Raw genomic sequence first — 20,086 nt, forward strand, 5'->3', positions numbered from 1 at the left:
AATGAGAAAAAGAAACCCTAGAAGTAATAGTAGCCAATTATGACACCTACCTAGAATGGTTAGCCTTTACTACTATCATCTAGGATAAAAGTATGATTTATACATAAACATATTTCGTGTACAGTGACTGGAGGATTTAGCTGGCTTTCAACTCAGCAACGAAGGATGATTATCCACACATGCCCACTCCGCTGGGAACCTTTGGCAGTGTCTGCAGACATTTTAGTTTAACTTCACAGGGAGAGGGGTGCTACCTAGAGGAGAGGATGATGCTACGCATCAAAGTACAGAACATCTACTATCCCAGTGAAGCATTATCCAAGCAAAGCTGCCAGCAGTGCAAAGGTCAGAGCCCTGATTTAATATCTACAGGAACAGCGATGCTCTACCTATCCACAGGTCAGAGGGAGAGGAACTAGAATGACTAGGAAATACACTACAGCAATAGGATGATGGCTGTGACTTACCCCATGCTCTGAGCAGAGAACCTTCCTGCCCCTCTGCCTCTGCCACGTCCAAATCCTTTAAAAGACACAATTGTGGAATATAGTGGTATTTGTATATAGATATATAGATATAAGTTGAATGGTTTAATTAAGCAGAGAGTTTCAGGCCAGTCAGGGCTGCATAGAGACTTCCTAACCAATCTAGACTGTAGTATGACTTTTAAAAAAACAAACAAACAAACAAACAAAAATACAAGTTGCTGGGGGGGGGGGGGGGTGCACCGCTTTAATCCCAGCACATGGGAGGCAGAGGCCAGCCTGGTCTATACATTGAGTTCCAGGACAACTAGGACTATTACACAGGGAAACCCTGTCTCAAAAAAAAACCAAAATAAATAAATAAATAATTAAATAAATAAATAAATAAATAGATAAATAAATAAATAAATAAATAAAATCACAAGCGCTGGAAAGGTGGCCCGGTGGTTAAGAGCACTGGTTTCTCTACCAGAGTTCCATCTCCATTCAGCACCCACATGGCAGCTCACACCAACTGTACACCAGTCCCCAGGGGCATCCAATGCCCTCTTCGGCCCTCCACAGACTCTGCATACACATGGCACACAGGAATACATGCAGGCAAAATATCCATACACATAAAACATTTTAAATAAATAATGCCCCGTGGTGGTGTATGCCTTTAATCCCAGCACTTGGGAGGCAGAGGCAGGCGGATCTGAGTTTGAGGCCAGCCTGGGCTACATATAAGTTCCAGGATAACCAGGGTTGCACAGAGAAACCCTGTCTAGAAAAACACAAAAAACAAAGAAAATCCTCCACAACACCCCAAAATAAAGGATAAGCTATTCTTGCATTGCTAACAGTATAGCAGAACTCTCCAGGCCCCTGCATGACTCCCAAGTGCTGGGATTATACCTGGAACCACCATACCTTACAATAACAATAGGATTCTAGGGTCTGGGGTGTAGCTCAGTGATGGAGTACATTCTTATCAAGGACAGGCACAGGGCTCAATCTTCAACACCAAAACAACAGAACCAAAGTAAAATATAAACACAAAATCACTACGCGTCTGTCACAGGCATCGGTAGCTACATCTCGCCATCTTAGAGGACGACATTCCTTTATAATGCATTTCTACACATTCTCAAACCCAGTAAATCACCAGCCTGCCTTCTCCTCTTGGGCCCAGGATTCCATCTGGTTCATTCTCCCTTACCTCTGCCTCGGGCCCGCTTGCCTCGCTCTGAAGGTTTGTCTCCTTGGTTGCAATCAATTCCATTCTCTTCACCTTTGACTAAACAGGAAAAAGCAGAAATGTCAACTTTTCATTTCCAAACCTTTGTACCAAACTTTTTTGGCACTTACAAAACCAAGTGCAAAATGAACAAAGAATTAAAAAAAAAAAAAAAAAAAAATTCCAGGAATGGTTGCACTCTCCTCTGATCCCCTAAGTTGAAGGCCTGGTCTTCAAGTGAGACCCTCTCTCAAATAGCAGGTTAGAATGAAAACAACATTTAGAAAATCGGAAAAATAAAAAGTGGCACAAAACTGGAAGCACGTGACCAAACACCTCCCCATCACTAGGATGGTGGAACCAAGAAAATCATGAATTCAAGGACTGTTGGACAACACACTGAGACCTAGTCTTGGGGGGGGAGCACAAAAAACTGAATGACAGCACATGCAATCACATTAAAAGGCTGGAGAGATGGCTCAGAGGATAAGAGCACTGACTGCTCTTCCAGAGGTCCTGAGTTCAATTCCCAGCAACCACATGGTGGTTCACAACCATCTGTAATGAGGTCTGGTGCCCTCTTCTGGCCTGCAATCATACATGCTGTATACATAATAAATAAATATATCTTTTAAAAAAGAATTTTAAAAAAATGAAATTAAAATAGCATGGTGCTGAGCATGGTGGCACATGCTTTTAATCCCAGTACTCATGATGCAGAAGCAGGATCTCTGTGAGGCCAGACACCCAATCTACATAGAGACCTTATCTAAATAAATAAATAAATAAATAAATAAACAAATAAATAAATAAATGGTGATTTTACTTTCTCTGTATGGATTTGCCATCATCAAATAAATTTTCTTTAAACAGTAACAACAAAATCAACATTCATTATGCAACAACAATAACAGAATTTATTCCTTAGTTAAGTTAAAGGCTGGTAAATGCCGTGCAATGGTGGCACATGCCTTTTGATCCCAGCACTCGAGAGGCAGAGACAAGTCAAGGTCAGCCTGGTCTACAGACAGACTACACAGAGAAACCCTGTCTTGGAAAAACAACAACAACAACAAAATAATAATAATAAAATAAGGCTGGAAGACAAAACAATAATATCACATAGATGACAGACAGACAGACACAGACACAGAAACAGGCACAGACACACACAGTATCCTTGTAAAAGGTAAAATGAAAGACAGGTTCTTTAGGGCACTACCCAGAAGAGGCAAGCACAGACTCCTATTTTTCATATTCACACTGGCTTTAATGGCTCCATACAACAGAGAACCTTGACAGAAGATCTTGGTCTCATTAACTCCCTTCATTTTTTTAGTGGCTACTTAACTCTCATGAGTTCCCAGTGAGGCCTCCTTTGCAGTACATTTAAATTTACCATATCCCTTCCCCTAATCTCCACCTGTCTCTGAATTTATTTCCTCACATACGATGTTCTATATAACACTACTAAAGTATTATATAAGGCCAGGTGTGGTGGCCCATGCCTTTAATCCCAGCACTTGGCTATCAAGGGACTGGCAATGTTCTGTGAATTTAAGGTCAGCCAGGGCTACATAATGAGAACCTGTCTCAAAAAATAAAAGTAATGTTTAAGAGATATGGCTAAGTAAGAATTCAAGCTAAGGCCCATGATTCAATCCCCAGCATCAAATCATACATTTTCCATTACATACTTTACTTCTCATTCTTAATGCTACCACCCAATTAACCTTAATTTAAAAATAGGGCTAGTGAAATGGCTTAATAGGTAAAGGCTCCAACCAACCCTGATGACCGAGTTCAATCCCAGGACCCAAATGGTGGAAGGAAAGAAAGAGACAACCCAAAATTGTTTGCTGAGCTACTACACGTGTGTATCATGGCATATGCACACAACAAACAATAAATAGATAAAAATAATTTTAATTAAATGTAAAGCCAGGCTGATGGGCAGTGGTGCTACATGCCTTTATAATCCCAACACGCAGGAGGCAGAGGCAGACAGATCCATGTGAGTTCAAGGCCAGTTTTGTCTACAGAGTGAGCTCCAGGACAGCCAGGGCTACACAGAGAAACCCTGTCTTGAAAAACACAAAACAAACAAAAATTTAGAGCAAAACATAATGGTAGATGTAATTTCACTGCTGGAGGAAGGAGAATTTATTAAAGCTGGAGATATATATGGATAGTCTAATTAACTTCTAATTAATTTTATGAAGACTGAGGGAAAAAAAGGAGGGGGTGTTTTTTGAGACAGGATTTCACTATGTAACTAAGGCTGGCCCTGAACTCAATTATTCCTACTAAAAGCTCTCAAGTTCTAGGATTACAGGTATCACCAGGCTATCAACCTTTTAAAAAATCTGTTTTAATTATTTCCATAGGTCTCTACACAACACAGCAAGTAGTTGATAAATATCAAAGGAATAAACTAACTATAAAAGATCTCCTGGGCTGTTCCAGTAAAACGGTGTCAAAATAGGGGACCCCAGGAAACACGGCAACGCACACATGTGGAGCTCAGAGAACAACTCCAGGTTAAACTCAACAAAAAGCCCGCCTATTGAATTTATCTCCTTTAGGTAGGTTTGTTGGGGGGGGGGGGGGGGGATGAGACAGGGTCTCATTATGCAACCCCGGTTGGCCTGAAACTTAGGATGTTCACCAGGATCAGCCTCAAACTCACAGAAATCCACACGCCTTTGCCTGGGATTAAAGGCATACCTCTTATTAATGTAATCCGTGTCTGTAGCATGAGTATATATCAGTGAATGAACCTATACCTACCCCAACCCCAGTTCACTTGACGTCTAACAGAAACCAGTTTTAAGGACACAAAAATGAACTACCTGCAGCCCAGGTCGGCACTAACAGAAACCCCATCACAGCACCTAACAGACCAGCGCTAGTGATTAGACTAAGGAATGTACACTGACAGGTGGGTTTATGGGTATTCTCTGGGCTGCTTTTTTCAGGGGTATGAAAATACTAAGCAGAGAAGCTGTACTCACACTCTCTGCCTCGGGGGCCACCTCTTCCTTTCCGGTTGTTGTTTCCCCGTCCACGACTCGTTTCTCTCTCCGTCCTCTTCTCTCTGTTTTCTTTATTTTCTGAGCTTTCTTTTCCAAAATTCTTCTTCTTTCCCCCGACAGTCTCCCATGACGTCTATCAAAAAGTAGAGTTCTACGATCATTGAGTTGTCATATAGCTTTCAAACCCTACATTTTAATTCTTTCCCATTTAGTTCTGCTTTCCTGAAAAAGACAAAATCTGGAGGGACGGCTCAATTCCCAGCACCCACATCAGGTGGCTCACAACTGCCTGTAACTCTAGCTCCAAGGGAGTCTGACAACTCAGACCTCTGCAGGCATACACACTTGTGGGTGCACACACACAAACTAAAACTAAGATCAAATCTCAAAAAGGACAACAAACCTTGTTAAGCTCTTATAATTATACAGTGCATGAATAACTACAGACAACATATTACTTTCCCACCACCAAGTCTTTTCCTATGCAAATACAGGAATAAAGTTAATAATATTTCCTGAAGCACCTCCTCTATATTTTAAATTAGAGACTATTAAATATGTTGTTCCTCGAGTAAAAGTCTGTAAATTCAATTGATTATGTTTGCAAGTCTGATTAAACGAAGTCCAATCCCACCTTCACATGTTACAGAACAGAAGCAAAGCCACATACCTACAACCCCAGTACTCAAGAGGAAGAGGCAGGGGGATCAAGAGTGCAGAGCAGCCAGGGCTACACTGTCAGACCCTTCCTCCAAATACTAACAGTCAGCTGTAGCCCAGCATATGCTAGGAGGACATGCAGTAGAGGCAGAGGCAGGAAGACCACGAGTTCAAGGCCATCTTAAGCTGTACATTTTGGGCTCTCGCAGAGGACCTGAAGTTCATTCTCAGCACCCATGTTAAGTACCTGACAACTACCTGTAACTACAGCACTCTCCTATCCTTCTTGGCCATTGTCTCGGAGATGCACACACACACATGCTTTAAGATAGAACTCTAAAAAGAATAAATTTCCAGGAAATTTATTGGAAGATCATGAAGCTAGGACAAGGCAGGTGTATGCATGTATGAGAGAGAGATAGAGAGAGAGAGAGATCTTTACAGAACCAGACCAAAAGATGGATAAACTATTCATAAGCTATTCCCCATGAAGGGGTCAGATTTCTATGCAAAGAATTTAAGAGAGAAACATTTTATCCCATATTGTTCAGCAAAAGATATACCAGCCTTAAGCAACTCTTGGCTTGTGAGTTGTCCATAGACTGGCAAGAATTCATTTGTGAGGGAAATTAAGAAAAGAAGCCTTTAAGGAGGCAGTCTAACACTATCATAACTACTAAAGAGATGATTGTGTACAATAGTCCTCAAGTGTATGGACACAAGGTTTTTAAAGAGAACAAGGTCATTAAAAATACAGATTTCCAAAGCAACTTTAATCCCAGCACTCACTCAGGAAGCAGAGCCAGATGGAACTTGTGAGTTCAGGGCCAGCCTGGTCTCCTTAGCAAGTTCTCTACACAGAGAAACCCTGTCTCAAACAAACAAACAACCAACAACAAAAACAAAAAACAAAGGAACTTTGTAACAAGCTGCAGCATTATGAATTTGCTATTTGTAAGATATGTCCAAAGAAAGCCGGGCGTTGGTAGCGCACGCCTTTAATCCCAGCACTTGGGAGGCAGAGGCAAGCGGATTTCTGTGAGTTCAAGGCCAGCCTGGGCTACAGAGTGAGTCCCAGGAAAGGCACAAAGCTACACAGAGAAACCCTGTCTCGAAAAACCAAAAAAAAAAAAAAGATATGTCCAAAGAAATTCTAATACATGATAAGATCTGCCCTGATACATCTCAGTGATAAAAAAAAGCAGTTTGCTCAAAATTTGTCTCAAAACCATCAGCACAGCCATCAACTATCAATATTATCCGTTAAAAACAAGTACATACATTAATTTAAAGAGCTGATACATTAAACTGTATGCAGACATAATGAAAGAAAAAAAATTCAGTACTTGTCATGCTCAATATTTCTATATGCACTTACATGAGAAAAGAAAATTCATCTTTAAAAATACAGATACCCAAGGGGCTGGAGAGATGGTTCATCGGTTAAGAGCACTGACTCCTCTTCCAGAGCACCTGGGTTCAATTCCCAGCACCCACAGCAACTCACAACTGTCTGTAAATCCAGTTCGAGGGGACCCAACACCCACGGCAAAACACCAATGCACAAAAAATAAAAACAAGTTAATATGCAAAAAATAGGATCCTCAAATGAACACACCATTTCAAAGTACCAATTTTGTTTCTGAGACCCTGGCACAGAAACAGGGCTAGTCAACAGACTAGAACCCGTTTGCCTTCACTGCTTATCTGGCTGCTGGCCAGCCTACCCTGTCTGCACACTCACCCCACTGCAGTTAGCATGGGAAGACAGGCATTACCACTGGCTAGTCATTAGCCACAGAGCCAAAGACGGTATCAGGTAAGACACATGGCAAAGGGCATGAAAGAAACTATGTCTCACACCATGTCCTAACCCAAACCAGAATTTCAAAAGGACTTTTCCTCGGCTTCATTTCCTTCACACCCACTCCCCTGTAAACAAGAGTACTCTTGTGACTTTGTCCAGCCCCTAATTTGCTACTTTCTGCTCTTGGACAAAAACCAGAATTCAGATCTAGCCTATCCCATTATGAAATTTCCATGTTCCTTGTAGCTGGTGATAGGGCTGGAGTTTGTTCAGGAGTTAAGAGCACTTGTTGCTCTTGGAGAAGACCTGGGTTCAGTTCACGGCACCCGCACTGCAACTTCAACCATCCATAACTAACAACACTAGTTCCAGGGAATCCAACACCTTCTCTGACATCCTCAGACACCAGGCACACGCATGGTGCATACAAACATGCAGGTGAAAGACTCACAGAAAATAAAATGAATACATCTAATTAAAAAAAAAAACAATTTTAAAAGTTAAATATTGAATAAGGCATGGTGGCTTACACTGTAATCCCAGCACTTATAAATGCCTTGAGTCTGAAGTCAATCTATCATACATAATGAGTTCTGGACAAGCTGGGAGAACTTATCACAAAAAGCAGTAACAATCAGGCATGGTGGTACATGGTTGTAGCCCCTGCATGGGATGTTGAGGCAAAAGTATCAGGAGTTCAAAGCCATTCTTGGCTACACAGCAAGCTCAAGACCAGTCAGGGTTACACGAAACTTTAACTCAAAATAAAAGCTTACCCAACTATCCTGACCCCCAAATTGATAACTAAGGAAGCTAGAAGAAAGCAGTAAATATCAGTGTCTGGGTACACCTCCACAAAAAAGAACAAGGCCCTAGTAAATGACTTAGAAAAGTTCTTTTCCCACCAATTTCTTCTTTATTAGAAAGCAAAGTGCAGTTGAGTTTTTATAAAACCAAAGAAATGTACCCCAAAATGTCTGCAAAAGGGCGTGAACTTTGGGGAGACAGGGCTTCACATAGGGAAGGCTAGTCTTACACTCACCATGTGTAAAGATGAACCTGGCTTCCTGATCATTCTGCTGCCTCAATGCCCAGTAAATATGGGTGACAGGCAAGAAAACCAGGCCTTACACATGCAAGGCCAGCACTCTAGCAACTAAGCTGCATCCCTACATACTGCTGAACATTTTAATTCACCGCCCCCCGCACCCCCACCCCCGGAGCTGAGGACCGAACCCAGGGCCACTGAGCTAAATCCCCAACCCCTTAATTCACCTTTTAACACACATTTTCCCAATAGATTCATCTTTGATGTATTAAGCACACAGAGTGGTACTCTCCTACATGGAATCTTATCTACAGTTAGAGCTGCACTCCAATAGCGAACTACTTTCCAAATTATCTAAGGTTTATGCAACAAGGTTCTTTTTGTTGTTGGTTGTTGTCAAGACAAGGGCCTTTATATGTAGCCCTGGTTGGCCTCACACTAAGATTTCTCTCCCTCCCTGGGGCTAGGATTACAAGCATGTGCCACCATGCCCAGCATTCATTCATTTAAAAAAAAAAAAAAATCATTTTATATGTTGTGTATGAGTGTCTACATGTAGACCTGTGTACCATGTACTTGACTAGTGTCCATGGATGTCAGAGGTGGATGCCAGGTAACCTGGAATTGGAGTTACAAAGTCGTGAGCTGCTGTGTGCTAGGAAATGAACCCAGGTCCTCTTTGAGTGCTCTTAACTGCTGAGCCATCTCTCCAGCCCCCCCAAAATTCATCGTTTTCCAACATCAACTAAAAAGAAATCACTGTTTAGTTACGGTATTTGATTTCTTACAGCATTCAAATTTTATATAGTGGATATTTGTAATAACCTGCCCTATAAAGTGGCAATCTGGCTAAACATAGACATTGAAAGAACGGCAATCACAGGGCAGTAGTGGCACACACCTGTAATCCAAGTACTCTGGAGGCAGAGGCAGGCAGATCTCTGTGGGTTCAAGGCCACCCTGGTCTACAAAATAAGTTCCAGGATAGCCAAGACTATATAGTCAGACCCTATCTAGGGGAGAGGAAAAAAAAAAAAGAAGAAAAGGAACACTAGATGCTCTTACAGAGGAACCAGGTTTGAGTCCCAGTATCCATATGATAGCTCACTACCATGTGTAACTCCAGTTCCAGGTGATCAAATGCCCCCAGTTCTGGCCTCCACAGGCACTACATGCACGTGACACACAGACATAAATGCAGGCAAAACACTCATACACATAAAATACCTCTAAATTATATATATTCCTATTTCTTAAAATAATGTGTGTATAGGGGCTGGAGAGACAACTCAACCTAAGGATATTGTCTGCTCTTCCAGGAGACCTGGGTTTGATTTCCAGCATCCAAGTAGTAGCTCACAACAGTATGTACTCTAGTCCCAGATGATCTGACACCCTCTTCTGGCCTCATGCACCAGGAAAGCAAGTAGCGTACATGCTATACACATTAAAGTAAAATGCATAAATCTTTTAAAACAAAGTTAAGTCTCTCTGTGTATGTAGCAATGTGTGCATGCACGTATGTGCGTGCATGAATGCATTTCTGTGTGTACATACATGTGTAAGTGCATTCAGGAGAAGGTGTCTGAATCCCCAAACTGGAGCTATAGGCCATTGTGAACTACCATAGGAGAGTTCTAGAAACTGAACTCAGGTCTCTTAACTACCAAGCCACCTCTCCAACCCCATGAAAGTCATTTTGGGTGCATTCATCAATATACTTTCTTTTCAGTGAAGTATTATTTGTTTTAACTTGCTCTGAAGTAGTTTCCTCAATTTAGAAACATAAACCAAATACATTCCAATTTCCATATAGAGATCAAGGGAATAAAGCTTATAACAGCCTGGTATGATCTTCTATATCTGTGTATATTTTTAAGTGTCTATATTTTAAGTCTTAGGAGAACATGCTTATGGAAAATTCATTAATAAAAAAGTTATCAGTAAATCCTGGTTTTCTGTTAGTCTAAAGTCTAAAGATGTAAGTAGGGCAGAAGGGGCTGGAGAGATGGCTCAGTGTTTAAGGGGTCTTGTTTTCCAGCATTTGAAAGGCAGATGAAGGCGGAACTGAGTCGAGGCTAGCCTGGTCTACAAAGGGAGTTCCAGGACAGCCAGGGCTACACAGAGAAACACTGTCTCAAAAAAACAATACAAAAAAAAGAGAGTACTTGTTGGTTTTTGCAGAGGACCTGGATTCAGTTCCCAACACCTATCTGGTGGCTTACAACCACTCATAATGCTAGTTCCAGGAGATACAATGCCTTCTTCCAACCTCCTAGGGTACCAGGCACTTACCTGGAGTACATACATACATACATACATACATACATACACACACACACACAAATACAGACACACACACACACACACACACACACACACACACACACGAATACAGACACAAACTCTCTCTTTTTTTTTTTTTTTTTTTTTTTTAAGCATGGCTGGGAATGTAAGTCAAGAGTGCCGGCCTAGCATTCACAAAGCCCTGGTTTTAATCCCCAGCCCTGTATAAATCAAGTATGGTGGTGCATCCTGTAATCCTAACAAAGGAAGGAGGCAGGCAGATTAGAAGTTCAATGTCATCTTCAAATCAAGTTTGAGACTAGCCTGGGCTACAGCAGAGAAAAACCAACAAGCAGGTGGTTAGAGGCAGTAACAAAGATGAATAACTGTGAGCAGTCTGGAGCCAAAGTTTTCGGGTGGCATTAGTGTCCACTGCTGGGGTGCTGTAGGTGGTGTGTGTCAGTGTCCACTGCTGGGGTGCTGTAGGTGGTGGTGTAGTGTCAGTGTTCCACTGCTTGGGGTGTGCTGTAGGTGGTGTGTGTCAGTGTCCACTGCTGGGGTGCTGTAGGTGGTGTGAGTGTCCACTGCTGGGGTGCTATAGGTGGTGTGTGTCAGTGTCCACTGCTGGGGTGCTGTAGGTGGCGTGAGTGTCCACTGCTGGGGTGCTGTAGGTGGCATCAGTGTTCACGGGCTAGGGAACTAGAAACTACTTTGCTGGAGGGAATACCCAAGTTACTGCTCTTTGTGGGAACTTTCCTGCAGTGCTTGTCTCAAATATGAATGGCCCTGGGTTTGTTTCCCAGAATACCAACTCCAAAATACAGCATGCCCCAACCCCTCTACCTCAAGCTCATCCAAGGGGAAACTGGAAGTGGGGAAAACAGGAACACTCACCGTGTCGGAATCTCCTTCCAGCAGTATATTGATAGCTTTGTTCACATCTCCATTACAGTCATGTAGAGCCACTATGCATTCATCCTGATTTTTTCCGGTCACTTCCATAAGCTATTCAAAGTATCAGAAAATGGTTAATGGAACCAGAACACTCAATATTAACTTTGCTGATTCTTCTACTCCAATCCAACAATCATGCTGTCCCTCCACATGAGCCTTTTCTAGACTCCAGTAAGTTTAGGTTCTAAGTGCAAGTGGACTTTCCCATTAATACTAGTAGACTCACCCACAAATCAACTTCCTCGAAGACAAGCCAGTTTTTTATTTTTGGAAAGAGAATCTTATTATGTAGCTGTAGCTGGCCTGGAACAACTTGCTATATAGACCAGGCTGGCCTCAAAGTCATAGTGATCTGCCTATCTCTGCCTCCTAAGTGCTGGGATTAAAGAGGTACACCACAACCCCAAGCCTACTAATCAGTACAATACAGGCCAACATTCTCAGAACTCCTAGATCATGCTCAAACTTAGATCAATAGCATAAAACTTGCAGAGTTTTGATTCCAAAAACATTAACTGGGACTATATTTGTACATGGCCACCATCACTAACTGCATTAGAATATTCCACATACAAATCTAGTTATAAGACTTTAGAGTCTCACAAGTAGAATTCAACAGCTGTCTCAAGCTACTCTCCTAAACACAGCATTGTCTCTAGAAACTTAGGCATGATTACAGCTGAAGTCAAAGGCCACCTCAGCCCATCCTCCTAATCAGCCTAACAAACTACTTAGCATCTTCCTCAGTAAAACAATCCACATATTAGATCTAAGTTCCTTAATTTACTGAACAAATCTATAATGTAACTATTGTGTTTTAATAGAATTTAATTATTTTAACGTACTTAAGTTCAAAACAGCTTGACTTCAACATTTCATGAGCTTTGTGCCTGTGGTCCAAAGGCTAGTTATAGAAAAGACCTGTCTAGAACAAAAAACGTGGGGGCTGCAGCTGTAGTTCAGTGGTAGTGTTTGCTTAGGATGTCTGAGGCTTGATCCGCAGCACTGCAAAAGGAAGTAAATCTAAGTGCAGAAAGCAGGCCTCTTGGTCTAGTAACATAACCGCAGCTCTTTGCATTAGACCACTGGACTAACTACAGTCCTAATACTTTACAGTTTCCCAATGCTTTATGTTCAGATTTTTTTTTTTTCTTTCAGTACTGGAAGAATAAACTTAAAGACTTATACACACAAGACAAGTATTCTACCAGTGAGATAAATCTTTAGTAACCTTTTACTTCCAATTTGAGACAGGCTCTCACTAAGCTGCCCAGGCAGCCATCTCAGCCCTCCGAGTAGATGAGATCACACACCTGCACACTTGCCAAGTCTTTAGGTACTGATAGGAACTATCTGTACTACCTGCCACACACAATTATTAAGACATACAGTAAGAATCAGGCTTTGCCTACTGACTGGACGAGTAAGATACAGAACTAAGAGCAGAACTTCACTCTGAACTCACAGATCAGTGGTGTGTTTTAAATGTTTTATAACTCAGATAACTGGCAATACAATACACAGGAGTATTTATCAAGCTGTACCTAGGTACCCTATCGGAAAGGAAGAGAAAGTTCTAGACACTTCCTTTTTTCTTTTAGGGAGGAAGATAGAGCATGGCTAAGCCCTACAGACTGCTCTCAAACTTCTAGGCTCGAACAATCCTTTGGCTTCTGCCTTCCAAGTAGCCAGGACTATAAAGAACACAATCAAATGAGTTCTATAGTTTTTAATCGATTACTTTGATAACTTCAAAACAATCACAATGAGCCTGATGTCAACAACTGTAAAAACAAGGAATCCACGAAGTAAAAAAGCATACTGTGGAACACTTGTTCTCAAGAACAATTGCTAGAACACAACTAAGGACTGAAATATCTGAAATTGGCATAGAGAGCAATGTCTGATTTCTAGACTCTACAAGGGTGAAAAGCAGTAAAAAGGGTCTGGAATTCAAGTTAACTTATCCAAAAGACTTATACTGAAATTTGAGATGAAAACATCATTCTAAAAAAAATCTATACTTTGTCAATTGAAGTCTGAAATCACACTGACATTTGAAAAGGCATCTCTTTCCTAGAACTAAAAAAAATGTTCCATACATCAAAAGTTATTCTTTCTAAATATAGGTATACAAAAATGTCAGTGAGCTTTCATAAATGTCTGGTATGATGGTCCCACGCAAACATACTAATTACTTTAAAAAATTCTGTTGTCAAGATAAACATGCTTGCTGGGCAGTGGTGGCACACAACTTTAATTCCAACACTCAGGAGACAGAGGCAAGTAGATCTCTGTGAGTTCAAGGTCAGCCTAGTCTACAGGACAGCCAAGGCTGTCTCACAGAGAAACCCTGTCTCAAAAGAACCAAAAACCAAACAAAAACAAAACAAAAAAAGATAAGCATGCTATATTTCATCATCTGGCTACCAATATTAAGTATTTGATCACAGACCCCAAATTCATTATCAAATACAAGTTCAGACTAAGCAATAAGCATATTTTAAAATTAGAAATCTCTAGTAAAATTATCTCTTTAAGATTATTAAGAATCAGGCTGGAGAGATGGTTCAGAGGTTAAGAGTATTGGCTGCTTTTTCCAGATCTTAAGTTCAATTGCCAGCACCCACATGGTGGCCCATAGCCATCTGTAAGGAGATCTGTCTGATGTCCTCTTCTGGCATGCAGGCATATGTGCAGATAGAACACTGTATACGTAATAAATAAAATGTTTTTTTTAAAAAAAAAAAAAAAAAAAAGACATTAATAAGAATCCAGTGCAGGGGCTAGAAAGATGCCTTCGCAGTTAAGAGCACTGGCCGCTGCTGCTGCAGAAAACAGGTTCAGTTCCCTGAATTCATAGGGTGGTTGATATCATTCATAATTCCAATTCCAGAAGAGCTGATGCTCCCTTTTTGGCCACCCTGGATAACAAGAATGCATGCAGTGTACATATATACATGTAGGCAAAACCCTTACATACACAAAGAAACTATTTTTTTAAGTAATTTATTTTTTGGCCAGGCAGTGGTGGTGCATACCTTTAATCCCAGCACTCAGGAGACAGAGAGGACAGCCTGGTTTACACAGTGAGTTCCAGAACAGAGAAATCCTGTCTCGAATAACAAAAAAAAAATGTGTTTTGACTGCATGAATGTTTGTGTGAGGGTTCAGATTCACTGGAACTAGAGTTACAGACAGTTGTGAGATGCCATGTGTAGGTGCTGGGAATTTAACCCAGGACCTCTGGAAGAGCAGCCAGTACTTTTAATCACTGAGCCATCTCTCCAGCCCCAGAAAATATGTTTGTAACTGAGAATAAAGTACAAAGTCACAGTATCCTTTCCTAGAAACATACCTGTTTAACTTTAGCTTCGAAATCTGAATCATTCTTATCAAAGATCACCTGTGCAAGCCGCATCTGTTCAGCCGTTGCCTGTGAAGCAAAAAAAATAGTGGATTTCAAAACTAAACTACAAAGACAGATGCTAGAATCCAAGTCAAACAGAACTCTCAACCACTAAGCATCACACTTTGAGAAACACTGATTAACCAAGTGTGATAGTACACATTCATAATCCCGCCACCTGAGAGGCTGAGGCAGGAGGATCAAGGTCATCTTTGACCACATGAGAATTTGAAGACACTCTAAGTTATGTGAGTTCCCGTAGAAGGAATGAAGGAAGGGGGGGGGGGGGAAGAAAGCAGGCAGGCTGGCTGAAGTTAGGACTTGAGACTATATATAACCTGCTCCCATAAGAAAACTGCCATGAAATTAAACAACATAAAGCATTTGTTCCCTTGGCCAAATGACCGACAGTCATGCTGCTTATTGGGATTTCCTGTCCACTGAGGAGGCAGGAACAAAGCAGAGCAAGACGGCAGTAGTGGTGGTGGCATGTGCCTGTGATCCCAGCACCCAGGAGGGTCCTTCTGCCCAATCTACATACCAAGTCCCAGCCTAGTCAGGGCTACACACACAAGACAACACAATGACACCCAACTGGTTCTGGGTGGTTCTAAAGGGAAAAGGCTGCATGTAGTTGAAGAGAATAATTCTGAAGTTAATTCTCTGTTCAACTACACTGGGGGGGGGGGGGGGGCTATTAGTCAGCTCCACAGAAAATGATTCTTTATTCAAAACCCTGTTCTTACAAAACAGACTTCTGGAGGCAGAGGCAGGCAGATTTCTCTGAGTTTGAGGGCAGCCTAGTCTACACAGTAAGTTCCAGGACAACCAGAGCTGTGAGACAGAGAAACCGTGTCTCGAAAACCAAAAAGGAAGGAAGGAAGGGAAAAGGGAAGGGAAGGGGAAGGGGAAGGGGAAGGGAAGAGGGAGGGGGGAAGGAGAGAGGAAGGAGGGACAGAAAGAAAGAAAGGAAGGAAAGAAGGAAGGAAGGAAGGAAGGAAGGAAGGAAGGAAGGAAGGAAGGAAGGAAGGAAGGAAGGAAGAAGAAAGAAGAAAGAAAGAAAGAAAGAAAGAAAGAAAGAAAGAAAGAAAGAAAGAAAGAAAGAAAGAAAGAAAGAGAGAGAGAAAGGACTTCTGGGCCCAGCATGATGGTGCACACCTTGAATCCCAGTATTCAGGGGGCAGGCAGATCTGAATTTGAGGCCAGCCTGATCTACAGAGTGAGTTCCAGGACAGCCAGAGCTACACAGAGAAAACCTTTCTCAAAAAAAGAAAAGAAAGGAAAACGAACTAACTCCTGAATTTTTTAAGGTTTCCTTCTGGATTATTTATAGCAAATAAATATTAGTAGCATTGTGCAGTGACCACTATAAAATGCTCATTTGGGGTTGTGGTGGTGGTCTGATGTTCTGCTCTTTTGTCTTGTTTTTATAGCATCAGAAATTGAATCTAGGGCCTCCCACATGCTAGATATACATGTATATCTCCCCTCCGCAATCTGTTTTATTTTTGTTGTTTTGAGACAGTCTTACTAAATTGCCCAGGTTGAAGCCAGACCTGGTGGCACATGCCTTTCCCATTTTAATCCCATCACTCTAGAGGCAGAAGCAGTAGGAACTATGTGAATTAGTTGTCAGAGGTATACAAAAAATTCCAGAACAGCCAGGGTTACATAACAGAGAGACTCTGTCTCAAAAATAGACAGACAGACAGATAGCCTAGGTTGGTGGTGAACTCACTCTAACCCAGATAGGCCTTGAACTCCTGTTATGTATGCCCCCTAAATAGCTGGTATTACAGGATTGTGCCACCAAGCCTAACTGGATTCTCCTTTTATTTTCTTTCTTGAGATAGTCTTGCCACATAGCCCATAGTCTTGAATTCTTCTTTCTACAGCCTCAATCGACAAAGTCCTGAGATTAGAGGCATATGTAACACTATGCTTGGCTCCTATAGAGTATCTTAAAATTTGAAAAAAATATAAGGATCAGGTTCACAAGTAAATTATGTAAAAGATATCAACCTTCTGTCACATCCCTGTACAAGTTTTTAACAGAGCTAACATTACTTAACGCTTACTTCTTCAGTTAGTCTCTTCTTATTTGCATGACTATTGGTGCACGCATGGTGGCATGTCTACTGGACTATTCTGGTGCATGCATGTGGAGGTGTGTGTTGTGAACAAGGCCAGAGGAGGAGTTAGTCTCTCCCCAACCTTGGGGCCCATGTTTCCTTGGCTAGATGGAAGCCAGAAAACACCAAAGAAGCTCCTGCGTCTGAGCCCTAGAGCTGGGGTTCCTGGTATGCCCAGGACTCCCAGCTTGTCACATGGGTGCTGGAATCCCACTCCAGAGCTCCAGATTGTGCAGGAGCCCTCTCCCTTGCAGGCCCGAGGTCCGTCTGGAAGGAGAACTTCTGGCTGCCCCTGTCTGAATGCTGTTGTCAGTTGATGGGGGCGGTCTTCTTAGGCAGCAGCACAGCCTGCACAGCCTGCACTGGAGTCACTGTGTAACCTAGACTGACCTCCAAGTCAAGGCAATCTCCTGCCTCGGCCTTTAGAATGCCAGGACTAACTAACACCAGGCCCAACTCAATTCACTCGTTTGTTTATTCAGGGGAGGGCAGCCTAGAGCACCCATGTGAGGATCCTTTCTCTCCTCCCACCATGTGAGTCTTGGTAACTAAACTCAGGTCAGATTTTGTCAGACGCACCTTTCCATGCTGAGCCATTCCACTGGCCCTAAATTATCATTCTTTGTTTTGTTTTTGTGAGACATGTCTCCCTACATAGCCTGGAACTCACCAAGCAAACCAGGCTGGCCTTGGAACTCACATAGATCCTTGAGCCTCTGCTTTCCCAGCGCTGGAATTAAAGCTATGCACCACCATGCCTGGCTAAATAAAGTCTGCATTAATTCCTGAACACATATTTAAAAACCTAAATACATGGTCAGGTATGGCATGCACTGTAAAACCATGGCTGAGGAGAAAGAAGCAAGATTACAGGCTCAGGAGCCAGTCTAAGGGACAGAATAAGACACAGCCTCAGTCAGTACATCAATCAAAGCTTTTCCTGGGTTTGCTTTGTTAAGAATCTCCTAAAGGCTAAGCTAGGCTCTAACTCACCATATAGCCAAAGACGATCTTCAACTTGTGACTGTCCACTGCTTCTACCTCACAGTCAGATTACAGGCCGGTGTCTCCACAGCCAGCTTGTGTGACACTCAAGATTGAACCAGGGACTTGTGCATGCTAAGCAGGCACTGTACCAACTCAACTACAGCCCAGCTCCATTCAGCTTTTATTTTATTAGTTCACTCGTTACAAGGAACCTTGACCAAGACGCATGGGGGCACTGACAGATTCTGCATTATAAAGCACCTTTCAGAAGGCCTTTCCATTTCCTGTAGGTGGGTGATTATACAAATTCCAGCAGCTGTGGCCTCTTATATCCAATCTAAAAGCCAATCCTATCATTCCAATCTATTCCTGCTGTTACCTCAGCTTAACTGCCAAATACTATTGCATTACACCCCAGAAAGACGTCTGTACAGAAATTCAATGTCCATATTTGTTGATAATGTTAATGCAATCTTTCCCAATATACACAAGGACCAAATACTTTCATTATTCCTACTGCACACCAGATAACCATTCCCCAGACCCACCATCAACTGAGAAACCCAGTGTTGTAGACAAAGGCCCAGCAGCATGATAAGTGGACAAGGCAAGAGGAAAAGCCAAAGAGAACTACAACCTCTGAAATGGAGCTCCCTTGTTACACTGAATCTGGATGAGAGTCATTTCTGATTAAGCCATGAGAGCTCCTGGTGCTAAAATCCCACAGAAGCAGCCTGTCCCATTTCATTAATACAATACCTTCCACTGCTTTTTTATAGCAGATCTAAACATGGTATATCACTTTCAATGTAATGTCTGGGGGGGGGGGGATAGGGGAACTGGAGCGATGACTCAGAGATTAAGACCAATGGCTGCTCTTGCAAAAAACCCAGGTTCAGTTCCCAACACCCACATGGCAGCCTAAAACCACCTGTAACTCCAGTTTCAAGAGAACCAGTACCTTCTTCTGGTCTCTGTGGTACCTGGCACATATGGTCCACATACATAAATGCAGGCAAAACATTCACACGTATAAGTGAAAACAGATTTTAAAAAATGCTGTGGGGCGGAGAAGACAGCTCACTTGGTAAACGTACTTGTGCGAGCACGAGGAGCTGAGTTCAACACCCAGAACCGACAGAGAAAGAGGAACAGGAGAAGACAGGCTTGCAACCCTACCAATGAGGAGGCAGACCTCTGTGAGAACAGCTGGGTCTACACAGTGAGGTCCACACTAACAAGGCCTACACACCGAAGCCCTGTCTCAAACAAAACAAGTAAAAAACCAGCAAGGTGAACGGGCTAGCAACATGGCTCAGCAGGAAGGGCAGTTACAGGAGACTAGTGACCTAAATTCAATCCCCAGAACTCTGATATAAAGGTGAAAAGAAGGGAAGGCTACGAAGTTGACCTCTGACCTCTATTCACACCAAGACACGCTTGCCTTCCTGTGTGCACACATGCAAGCTTATGTGCTCTCATGGACTCACAGATTCTCTTTCTACAAAGACTTAAAACTAAACAAACAAAAAAAGAAAGAAGAAAAAAATTTTTACACCCTAAGAAACTAAAAAAAGAACAGCAAACTCATAAACCAAAGCCAGGTGAAAAGTAACAGAAGGCAGAGAAAAAATAAAATAAAGGAAGATTAGAAAGGGGGATGTACATCAGGTCAGAACTCGGTCCACAGCTGGGTACAGTCACTCACACCTTTAATCCCAGCACTGGTGAGACTGAGTAGGAGGATCTGGTCAAGTTCAAACCCAACCCTGACTATGTACTGAACTTCCAGATCAACTGAGTTACAGACTATGACTCTGTATTTAAAGGGGTGGGGAGGTTGGTTCTTGGAGCCTTGCGGGCTTGGGGGGGGGGTGCTTTGCTTTGTTTTGTTTTTATGTGGTCCTAGGCACAGAACCCAGGGCCTCCAGCAAGGTAGTTAGTCACTCTTCTACTGAGGTAGCTACAGTACTATCTGCTCAAGAGCTGACTCGTAGCTGGGTGGGGAGCAGGAGGTATGTGTCGACAAAACAGATAAAACACTCAGCTACAAACAAAGAGGTA

At 42.3% G+C, this 20,086-nt stretch overlaps 1 protein-coding gene across 10 annotated transcripts in view; it reads right to left on the bottom strand.

Moving 5' to 3' along the window:
• Positions 1 to 20,086, bottom strand: part of Ubap2 (ubiquitin associated protein 2) — an 85,272-nt gene that overhangs the window by 33,833 nt on the left and 31,353 nt on the right. For all 10 annotated transcript variants that reach the window (XM_028884036.2, XM_037202511.1, XM_037202514.1 and 7 more), the window contains 5 exons: positions 14,853 to 14,930; positions 11,435 to 11,545; positions 4,719 to 4,872; positions 1,687 to 1,764; positions 468 to 522 (listed from right to left, as the gene is read on the bottom strand). In XM_028884036.2, coding sequence (XP_028739869.1) covers positions 468 to 522; positions 1,687 to 1,764; positions 4,719 to 4,872; positions 11,435 to 11,545; positions 14,853 to 14,930 — 476 coding nt within the window. The remainder of the gene's footprint in view (positions 1 to 467; positions 523 to 1,686; positions 1,765 to 4,718; positions 4,873 to 11,434; positions 11,546 to 14,852; positions 14,931 to 20,086) is intronic.

Source organism: Peromyscus leucopus, chromosome 2 (genome assembly GCF_004664715.2).
Source record: "Peromyscus leucopus breed LL Stock chromosome 2, UCI_PerLeu_2.1, whole genome shotgun sequence".
Classification (NCBI taxonomy): domain Eukaryota; kingdom Metazoa; phylum Chordata; class Mammalia; order Rodentia; family Cricetidae; genus Peromyscus; species Peromyscus leucopus.